Genomic DNA, 10682 nt, shown 5'->3' with positions numbered 1-10682 from the left:
GTCGCCTGACCGGACAGGTCAGGCAGGTCCGAGTATTCATGACATGGTGCAGCGGACTGCTCGGGGCCCGTGGGACGTGGCCGTACGGCAGGGGTGGGCTCCGAAGCAAGGGCCGAGCTGGATGGCAATGGCACGGCCATCTCCAGAGCCCGCCGTACCAGCTCCCTGGTGCGAGTGAGGTGCCTACAGGGACAGAAAGCAAAGTAAGTCAGGGTGGGAGGGAGGAGAGGGGCATGGTGGATCCCACTTGTCCAGTGTGTACTTACCATTGTGCCAGGGTGCGCTGATTGAGGGGAATAACTGGATACGTGTCTGGGCCATGAGTACCGGGTTTGTAAGGATGTTCTCTTGGATGCAGATATAATCCCGCATCACAGCTGCCCAGCGGTTCACCCTCACGCCGCAGATGGTGGTTCCTTGGGGTGAATCCTGGACAGCTCTATACAAACGGCCTCCACAAGGCGGCTGATGTTTGGCATCTGTGCGGCTTGGCCGCCTTGGCCGACCATACACCTACAAAATTCGGGGGGTGGGTTTTTGAGAGAGAGAGAGAGATGAGGAGAGAGAGAGAAGAGAGAGAGAGACAGAGAGAGTCAGTCAGTCAGTCAGTCCTGCCATTGATATCCAATCAAAAGGAAAGAGGCAACGCCAAACAGGTTGAGCACCTACCGTCGCAAGCTCTCCACTCCCGGTGTGACACTGGTCTGCGAGTGCTTGCGTCGGAACCTCCCCTTCACCAGTCTTTCCTGGTGGCGTGGCGGGAAGCGAACCGGGGCCTTGTCGCCCTCCGGCAATCGTTCCCAGAGAGCGACAATCTCCGCCACTTGCTGCTGAGTCACGTAGGCACGGTGACGCAGCGTCATGAGACTAGAGGCCAGGTTGACCACGTGCTCGTAACCCGGGCCAGTGTCAGCTCCAAGGCTACTCTGTTGGAGAAAGAGAGCGAAAGTGAGAAAGGGGAGTGAGTACTCATTGGATATTCCACAGGTATATCACGACTCGTCGGGAGAGACTTACTGGCTCGTGGGACACCCTTTGAATGGCCTCGTCTCCAGGGGAGGTCTCCTGGTCGGCTGGCCCAGACTGTGAGGCGCCGATGGCAGGTTGCGACTGGGACTTGTCAGACGACGGTTGTCGGGCGAAGTCCTCCTCAAGGCCGAAGAGGGTGTTTTCGAGATGTTCTTGTACTGACCCCTCGTTCTCTTGGAAGCCCTCGTCGACACTGTCGTCGTCGTCTGTATCAGTCCCATCCGGAGCGTCGGGATCCCTGCCCATCACTTCCTCCAGCACTCGACCGGTCTGCGAAAAAAGGTACTGGACGCCGATGAGCTCACCTGTGAAAAAGAGGGAACTGTTTTAAAATGAAAAGGGGGGGGGGGGGGGAGGGGAGAGAAAGAGAGACAGACAGACAGACGGCTCGACGCCCGCCTCACCAGTGTACTTCGCAGGCCGGGTGTGATCGTCAATTAGCTTCGTGCGATATAAAATTTCACTCAGCTCATTGACGGTGTGCTGGAGTTGGCCACTGTAGCAGACCATATCACGGTCTGCTGCCTCCACTGCTTGTGCCGCACGGTCCTCGTTCCACCGCGCCAGGCCTTCCAGCAGATAGGCCTGAAAGTGGGCCGCGCTGGCTGAAGTGCCTGAAAGACCAAGTGAGTGAGAGTGAGAGAGAGAGAGAGAGAGAAAGATAAAAATGCAATGCCACCCACTCCCTTGCACAACACAGGTCACAAAGAACAGGTTTCTGGGCACCCTTACCAGGTATGAAGCGGTCCAGATGCAGGTGGAACGACTCCAACGAAGTTGAACCTCGCGCACACCTGAACACCGGCAGCGTCATCCCCCCTTTGACCAGCTGCCCGGTCTGCATGTACAGGTGCACGCCGGGTGGGTCCTGGATGCAGTGGAGGTGGCGCCTCTGTGTTTTCCAGATGTCCTGGATCTTAGCGCGGTCCAAAAGCGGGATACCCATGGTGTCAGTGGCGTCCCCGAAGGCCTCCAACATCTCGTCAATGAGCCGGCCAGTCTCCTCCGCCCCGCGCGTGCGGCGGCGGCAGTGGCGGGCCAGCTCCTTTAACGGGATGTTTCCCTGCCTGGAGCCTCGGGGACCCTTCCCCGCCTCACCAGCCTTGGCCTGTCGCAGCCGGGCGACGTCTCCCTCGTCCCACTCAAAAATGCAGAACGAGAGACGCGCCATGAAGAGGCTGTATAGTGGGTGGCTCTCCGTGGTAACACCCGCCGCGAAGCGTCGCATCAGGTGCCACACGTCGAGCCGCACCACTAGCTGATCCCACTGATGGAATAAGAGGGACACCTTGGATGGTCCCCCGTGGGAACAGCAGTCTCGGTCCACATAGAGGACCAGGGGGGGAAACACCGGCATCACGGTATCGCCGCATCAGCCCGGTGGCCATGGGGTACAGGCCAGCACCCTCGGCTGCAGTGAGGACGCTGATTAAGACCTGGCCGTACTCATTCCCCACGTTGGTCACCCAGGCTGCCGTTCCTGCCGCGGCACCAGCAAGTTTCTTGGTCACCTGAACGATGAAAGGGAGAGTGACGGTAAGCTGGAAGGAAGGAAGGAAGGAAGGAAGGAAGGGATGGCGATATTGCTCACCTTCTTGGTTGAGTCCATCTTCAAGAATGAGCCAAAGATGGAGGTGATCCGGGCCTTGGTCTCTTCTATCCTCGAAGCCACCTCCCTGGCATAGATGGACAGCAACCACTTTACACCGGGCACCGGGGTCATCCGTGGTGGTCGAGGCGTAGTCGTAGATGGCTCGGCACCCGATGTGATGAACTTGGTGGCCGCGAACATGAACTTTCTGGACCGCTCCAACCAGGACTTGACGTGCTCCTCGAGCAGATATTTGCGCAGCCGGGTGGCCCCGTTGCCCAGCGTGCGCTCACGCATCTGCCCGATGAGCTTTTTGTCGCAGGATAATCTGTGTTGAGACAGAACAGAGACGTTAGGACTGCCCGTGTGTGCCTGTCTACCTATGGAGAGTTGACCCAGCCATCGGAGACTCCTTGTCTGACCTGTAAGTCAGGATAGCTGGAAAGTCATCCAGGTGGGTGCAGTGCAGCTGATCCAAGACATCCTGCGACCAGCCCGCCACCTTCTTCTTGCAGCGCCGGCACTCCAGGTACTCCGTGGCCATAAAGTACCATCCGTCTGACTCCAGGACCCTCCGGACGGTCCTGTAGAGTCCGGCTCCCGACAACCTGTGGCTGCACACCGTGCAGGACAGCTTGTAGCCCCACATGCGGTACGGCATCCACAGGAAGAACGGGCGCTGAAAAAAGGTGTCGGGCGATGTCGGGGGCTGGAGGTGCACGTTGCGGGGGCCGGGAGGATACCACCAAAGGCGAAGGTTGGACGTCAGAACAGGCTTTCCATCCTTGCCCCTGGTGAAAAGGGCCCGACTTACCCACGCATGCTGTTCTTTGGGTAGGGAAGTCCTCCAGCCCTCGGGTAAAAGTAGCTGTGTGTGTGAGAGAGAAAGAAGAGAGACGGCATGAGCAAGAGAAAAAGAAACAAAAAGAATCAGACAGGCCCTGTTCCTTTCCCGGCAATGCAATTCGAACAAACACATCCTTTTAACTCACCTCTCTCCTGGCTACAGACAGCATTTGCGAAGGCTGCTTTCCCGGATCAGCCGTCGGTTGGGAGCGCTGGGATGGCACGGGCCCTCCACTGGTTGCAGACTGGGAGGTAGATGCTGGGGAAGATTGTTTACAAATTCAAACAAATAACAGGTTAAACAGAAAAAGTGAAGGAGCCACCACCAGTTTCCATGGGTGGCGGTCACTTACCAGCCTCCAACTCCATGCTGGCCGACAGCAGCACGTCATCGGGAATCTCGACGACGGAGGCTGCTGCAGAGAGAGAGGCGGTGGGGGTAACAGTGGTGGTTTTGGGAAGGGAGGAGGTTGCTGCTGCCTTTGCCTCGTCTCTCCGCCGCACATACAGCTGGAGCGCATGCATCTTGGTCCCGACTTTGGTGGTCTGGCGCCGGAGCCATTTGATGTAACTGCGTTGCGGTACGAAAGTGGGAACGGTAACAGGTGAACAAATGGAAGCAGGGTCCCACTACCTTGCTGTGCCCTTCCCCTCAGACCCCACCCAAAAGTCTCTCACCTCTTAGCCTCCCGATCTTCCGCATCGTAAAGGGCCTCAAACTTCAGGTGTCCATGTTGGCCGAAGCCGACGAGCCTCTTGCCCTCGTCCAGGGTCCTGGCCGACCCGTCTCTCTCCCGTCGACGACGGATGGCCGTCTTCACATCGGGAAAGAGCCAGGCGTAGGACTCCAGGGCGTTCTTATTGCTCGCCAGCGGGCTATCCGACACCTGGCCATCTTCGCGCTCCCTCTGGTGGGTTGCCAACACCATGACGGCATAGCCGAGGTCATGGGTCAGCAACCATTTAAAAGTTTGACCCCGGTACTGTCCAAACTGGAGCTCGCTGACGCTGCGCACCAGCCTGGAGTCCCCGGGGTCACCGCCTGCTGCCCGCACCTGTCTCCTGGCCTGCTCCTTGACCATCTCGGCCGACTTGACCCTGTACGGCACGGTGGCGCTCACGCCGTATGCCTTGGCGACCTGGATCGCCTCGGCGGAGGCCTTCAGGGTCAGTTCGCCGGAGGTCTCGCGGCGGAACTGTGGCACAGGATTCAAGCTGGATAAATCAGACAAACCAAGAGAAAGTTACAGTTCCATTCCAAAGTTTTACAACACCTCTGTTTTTCTTCAAATTTAACCAGCTGGAATGCAACGAGCGACCTGAAACAGATCCGCAGGAAACTGGCAGACATTTACATTTAAAGTGTAGGTTATCAAAAACTGAAATTAAAAGAAATTTCAGAATATTACAAATTGGCCTTCATGGAACAACTAATAGGTTACAACCTACATATAGTCTGCACCAAGCCACGTTGCCTCCAACAGAGATCAAATAAAGAGTAACTGAGCATGCAAAAAGAAAAAAGGAACAAGGGAACAACAGGATGATAAACCGCCACCTTTGAACAAAGTCTATAAGCGCCAAGCCCGATATTCCAAAAACTTTTTGAATGAATCTTTGTGTTATTTAACCTATGAATACTTACATGTCAACACCGCAGGCGATGTTGGGTCTATTAAAATAACGCAATCAACCATTACGTCAATTAAAAAAAGAAACCTTTGTTTTAAGAGGAACACTGCTACTACAAACAAAGACTCACGTAAGAACACTAGTGGCAGCCATGGCAAGGGATACCAGAAAGTTAATTCTGAAAGAGTAAGGGAACATAGACACAAAATAAATAAAATGGTTGGTAATACTAGTGCTGGATTTTTTTTAAGGCCTTTAATAATATTACAACTACATTGTTACACTGCAATTTCCTATTGTTAGCATTATTATTATTATTATTATTATTATTCATTATTAACAAACACAATTATAACGCAATTCTGTCCAGACTATTTACAGATATCTATATTACTGAAACCAGTTTGCTAAAATGAAAAAAAAAAAAAAAAAAAAAAAGAATACTTTCATTAATATGTACAAAAGAAATAAATTCTCATTAGATTAAACTACATCTTTTTTATTTCACTTCACTATAATCCTTGTACAGTATAGCAGCAGCACTATTTTATAGTTATATTACTTATTACACTACTTGTCAAAGTATCGCTATGTAGTCGCTAAAAAGAAAAAAAAAAAGAACACTTTCGTTAATATGCACATAAGAAAATAAAATTAAGTACATTAAAACTTCACGTTTTATTTCACTTCACTATAATTCTTGGGTACTAATAGTAGCAGCAATAGTACCATTTTAATAGTACCAGCGGGCCCACTTGAAGATAAAAGAAAGAACATGACATCGCCGCTTTTAGGCGGGGAGGCGGGTCTTTCGGAGCAAAAAAAAATAGAACAAATCTTGTTCAGCCAGTCAGAGTTCACAAAACTTTCAAAAGTAGAACACCTCGACCAATTAGAACACAGGCGTTTCCGCGTGAGCCAATCGCTGCACAGGGCTGCTTGTCAATCACCCGAGAAAATAGAACAAAAGAAGGACAAAATAGCACAGCAGATCGGCTCCCAGCAGGCGCAAGGATGACACGCAAAATCGTGAAGCGCTCCTCTTTTCTTCCTAAATACGTCACAGTCATTTGTCACTTCAACGAATCTTCTTCCATTGAACTATCACACAGAGTCAGCAAAATGAAGTTCGGGTGATGCTGTACAGCTCCTATGAGGGTTGGGAAGATCTGGTAACGGTAAAGGCAATGCTCAAAAAACATTGCACTCCACCCTGCAACTCGATCCTGAAATGGTGAAGGAGACATGGGACAGGAATGTGACTTACATCTATGGTCAGTCCGATTGCCATCCTTTTCCCGACTAATTCCAAGCTTTCGGTAGTCACTGTCTTCTTCTCTGTACCGTCGGCAAGTTTTCCCAGCCGAGAACGGGGTACTGGAAAGTCCCTTCATGCCAGACACTAAATCATAAATGGCATTGTCCGATACACGACAGGGATATTTTTTTCGAAGCGAGAGTCAACATAAAGGAGTACGGACAGAACTCCAACGGCTCTTTGTTTTAATATGCGACGATGCTAAAACCAAACTCCTCTGACGTAACGCGGTCCTCACCCTTCTGAGTGTGGAAATTACGAACTACCTCCATGTTGCGCCGTCAACCAAAGTCAGTCTTCGCTCCCTCTTTGGTGAGGATGGGGTATTTCTGCTGCGAGTAATACAGTTTCTTCTCTCCCGGCGTATGCCGTTAATGGAAATTCAGCTGTTTACTTTACGTTTCTCTCAGCGAGGGAATCTGGAGTTGAGCGTCATGCCAGTTTTAGCCAAAGATGGCGCTGTCTCAGCGTCAGACAAAATTCTTAATGTCCAGAGAAGGGCGTCAGTGGTTGGTCTCTCCTTATCTAATACAGCAGAGATTTGAATGGTCGCGATAACTTCAGTTCATGTTTGGATAGGATAGTACATTGAGTTTTCGAGAAAACCAGCTATTTTTTTCTTTTCCACGTTTCTAAAAAGACGACGGATTAATTAACTGACGGCAATGGTTGGCTCCTGGGATCAGCAGTTTGGCCATTTAAAATTCAATCTTTAATTTCCAAGGAGGATGAAGAGTTTTGTCTTTAATCATTTCTATCATTTTTTTTCTTCTAATATTTCGATGATTATATTTTTATTTTTAACAGTTTAATGTATCTTTGAGTAGGTTAGCGTCAGAGTTGATCATTTCCTGTAGGCAAAAGCAAGGATTTCACGGTGCCTGTACACATTCTCAATCCTTCTCAGTGGTGTTCCAGCCAGAAAAATTCATCCCGAAAATTGGTGTATTTCTAGTATGAGCAAAGAAATCAACCTCTGAGAAAATTCAGCAAGTGACGGTGACCACGCCCACAAATGCGGCCCGCCCTTGGGGCGGGGCACATGTTATATGAAATTTGCATAAGCCTAGGTGCCCTCTCTCTGAATTTTATACTGGAAAATGGCAAAGAGAGACGCTGGATGCTACGCTGGCCATTGTCTGCTGCTTCTCCACACTACTATTCATGGTGTTTAATCATTAGAAGAGACTGAAACCAGGTAATTTGAGCTGAACAGTCAAGCGAATTACACCACAATAGTCTGACGAGGTGGTGCGTCCCCCGTACTTAAGCACAGAGCCTTCCCCCCAAATCTGTACTTGCTCTGGCAGTACATCAACTAAAATTGGAGCGATACAGAGAAGATTAGCATGGCCCCTGCGCAAAAAATGCCAGCCGATCTGCGAGGCTGAGCCGGGTCCGTAAAAGGTGAAAGGGGCGGGCGCATGGCGGTCGCGGGAAGGTAAACAGAGAGCCCTTAAAGCGGCGGCGGGCGGGACAGAAGCAGGCAGGCAGACACAACGATTCAATCCACAAGGTTTATAAAATGAAATATATACATATAATAAATAGAAATCAATCAACAATCCAAGAAAAAAATAACGTGAAATAACTATATACAATAAATATAACATGAAATCAGTGTATATTAAATAAAAGTCAAACAACAATCCAAGGAACTATAAATAAATATCAAATAAAAAAAAATAACCAACCAGTAGATGAAGCCCAAAATTAAAAAAGATTGTCAAAAAAATAAAAAAAAAAAGTAAAAACAGCTTGAAAAAAAGGAGACAATATATAAAGTGCCAGTCATTTGCAAAAAAAAAAAAAAAAAAAAAAAAAAGAAAAAAACAGCTTGAAAATGAAGCAGGCCTCCCTTTCTGCCAACATATAAAATGCCAGTCATTTGTAAAGATTGTCAAAAAAAAAAAAAAAAATTAAAAAAAAAAAAGTAAAAACAGCTTGAAAAAAGGAGGCCTCCTTGAAAATTATATAAAGTGCCAGTCATTTGCAAAAAAAAAAAAAGAAAAAAAAAGTAAAAACAGCTTGAAAAATTTATAAAAATAAGAAAAAAAAAAAAAAAGAAAAGCAATGTATGGGCCCATCTACTGATTAACAAAAATTGTTTAGTGGCCATCCCCCCCGGCACGATTTTGCTTCGCTCTCCTCTTTTCCTCCAGCCACTCCTGGACACTTCTGCCGGCTGAGGTGGAACAAAAGGTTTCCCTCCCAAAGCGGCTGTGGCCGAACTCTTTTGTTTTAGGACGGCCACAGCGCTGGCAAACAAAGGCCTCCACTTTTTTTCTTTGTTTGGGAGGGATACCTTGCTGTTGCGCCAGCTCCTCCGCCTCCTGTTTTTTCTTCCGCCGCCAGGCAGTGGTGCGGGGTACTGAAGGTTGTGCCGGTGGAGGCGGAGAAGCGGCAGTGTCAGCCGGCGGGAGGAGTGGCTGGGTGGCGGGTGCTTCTTGTGGCACGGGGGGGTGGCCAACAATTGGCGGTGCCACATCCACGGGGCCCCGAGTTCGCTGCGTCGCCTGACCGGACAGGTCAGGCAGGTCCGAGTATTCATGACATGGTGCAGCGGACTGCTCGGGGCCCGTGGGACGTGGCCGTACGGCAGGGGTGGGCTCCGAAGCAAGGGCCGAGCTGGATGGCAATGGCACGGCCATCTCCAGAGCCCGCCGTACCAGCTCCCTGGTGCGAGTGAGGTGCCTACAGGGACAGAAAGCAAAGTAAGTCAGGGTGGGAGGGAGGAGAGGGGCATGGTGGATCCCACTTGTCCAGTGTGTACTTACCATTGTGCCAGGGTGCGCTGATTGAGGGGGAATAACTGGATACGTGTCTGGGCCATGAGTACCGGGTTTGTAAGGATGTTCTCTTGGATGCAGATATAATCCCGCATCACAGCTGCCCAGCGGTTCACCCTCACGCCGCAGATGGTGGTTCCTTCGGGGTGAATCCTGGACAGCTCTATACAAACGGCCTCCACAAGGCGGCTGATGTTTGGCATCTGTGCGGCTTGGCCGCCTTGGCCGACCATACACCTACAAAATTCGGGGGGTGGGTTTTTGAGAGAGAGAGAGAGAGAGAGAGAGAGAGAGAGAGAGAGAGAGAGGAGAGAGAGAGAGAGACAGAGAGAGTCAGTCAGTCAGTCAGTCCTGCCATTGATATCCAATCAAAAGGAAAGAGGCAACGCCAAACAGGTTGAGCACCTACCGTCGCAAGCTCTCCACTCCCGGTGTGACACTGGTCTGCGAGTGCTTGCGTCGGAACCTCCCCTTCACCAGTCTTTCCTGGTGGCGTGGCGGGAAGCGAACCGGGGCCTTGTCGCCCTCCGGCAATCGTTCCCAGAGAGCGACAATCTCCGCCACTTGCTGCTGAGTCACGTAGGCACGGTGACGCAGCGTCATGAGACTAGAGGCCAGGTTGACCACGTGCTCGTAACCCGGGCCAGTGTCAGCTCCAAGGCTACTCTGTTGGAGAAAGAGAGCGAAAGTGAGAAAGGGGAGTGAGTACTCATTGGATATTCCACAGGTATATCACGACTCGTCGGGAGAGACTTACTGGCTCGTGGGACACCCTTTGAATGGCCTCGTCTCCAGGGGAGGTCTCCTGGTCGGCTGGCCCAGACTGTGAGGCGCCGATGGCAGGTTGCGACTGGGACTTGTCAGACGACGGTTGTCGGGCGAAGTCCTCCTCAAGGCCGAAGAGGGTGTTTTCGAGATGTTCTTGTACTGACCCCTCGTTCTCTTGGAAGCCCTCGTCGACACTGTCGTCGTCGTCTGTATCAGTCCCATCCGGAGCGTCGGGATCCCTGCCCATCACTTCCTCCAGCACTCGACCGGTCTGCGAAAAAAGGTACTGGACGCCGATGAGCTCACCTGTGAAAAAGAGGGAACTGTTTTAAAATGAAAAGGGGGGGGGGGGGGGGGAGGGAGAGAGAAAGAGAGACAGACAGACAGACGGCTCGACGCCCGCCTCACCAGTGTACTTCGCAGGCCGGGTGTGATCGTCAATTAGCTTCGTGCGATATAAAATTTCACTCAGCTCATTGACGGTGTGCTGGAGTTGGCCACTGTAGCAGACCATATCACGGTCTGCTGCCTCCACTGCTTGTGCCGCACGGTCCTCGTTCCACCGCGCCAGGCCTTCCAGCAGATAGGCCTGAAAGTGGGCCGCGCTGGCTGAAGTGCCTGAAAGACACAGTGAGTGAGTGAGAGAGAGAGAGAGAGAGAGAGAGAGAGAGAAAGATAAAAATGCAATGCCACCCACTCCCTTGCACAA

The 10682-nt window shown here is 51.1% G+C and overlaps 3 protein-coding genes and 1 non-coding gene across 4 annotated transcripts in view; 1 reads left to right on the top strand and 3 right to left on the bottom strand.

The window, feature by feature from the left end:
- Positions 1-2962: 2962 nt before the first annotated feature.
- Positions 2963-3992, bottom strand: LOC127527260 (uncharacterized). The gene is made up of 3 exons (XM_051925372.1): positions 3820-3992; positions 3613-3725; positions 2963-3488 (listed from the first exon to the last, which is right to left on the bottom strand). Exons 1-3 carry the CDS (start codon positions 3989-3991, stop codon positions 2997-2999), a joined length of 777 nt encoding a protein of 258 aa, XP_051781332.1. The 5' UTR covers position 3992; the 3' UTR covers positions 2963-2996.
- Positions 3993-7710: 3718 nt separating this feature from the next.
- Positions 7711-7817, top strand: LOC127527329 (U6 spliceosomal RNA). The gene has a single exon (XR_007934630.1). It is a non-coding gene; the product is annotated as a U6 spliceosomal RNA (small nuclear RNA).
- A 655-nt stretch (positions 7818-8472) lies between these two features.
- LOC114666173 (nematocyst expressed protein 3-like) lies at positions 8473-9497 on the bottom strand. Its single transcript, XM_028820921.2, has 2 exons — positions 9194-9497; positions 8473-9110 (listed from the first exon to the last, which is right to left on the bottom strand). The coding sequence occupies exons 1-2, from the start codon at positions 9436-9438 to the stop codon at positions 8525-8527; spliced, it is 831 nt and encodes a 276-aa protein (XP_028676754.2). The 5' UTR covers positions 9439-9497; the 3' UTR covers positions 8473-8524.
- Positions 9498-9610: 113 nt separating this feature from the next.
- LOC114666174 (uncharacterized) overlaps positions 9611-10682 on the bottom strand; it is a 35508-nt gene continuing 34436 nt past the window's right edge. Inside the window, exons 12-14 of the mRNA XM_051924793.1 lie at positions 10382-10591; positions 9963-10279; positions 9611-9871 (exon numbers count right to left, since the gene is read on the bottom strand). Coding sequence (XP_051780753.1) covers positions 9611-9871; positions 9963-10279; positions 10382-10591 — 788 coding nt within the window. The remainder of the gene's footprint in view (positions 9872-9962; positions 10280-10381; positions 10592-10682) is intronic.

Source organism: Erpetoichthys calabaricus, chromosome 3 (assembly GCF_900747795.2).
Source record: "Erpetoichthys calabaricus chromosome 3, fErpCal1.3, whole genome shotgun sequence".
NCBI lineage: Eukaryota > Metazoa > Chordata > Cladistia > Polypteriformes > Polypteridae > Erpetoichthys > Erpetoichthys calabaricus.
The sequence above is the reverse complement of the archived record's forward strand: the minus strand, read 5'-3'. Positions and strand labels throughout refer to the sequence as shown.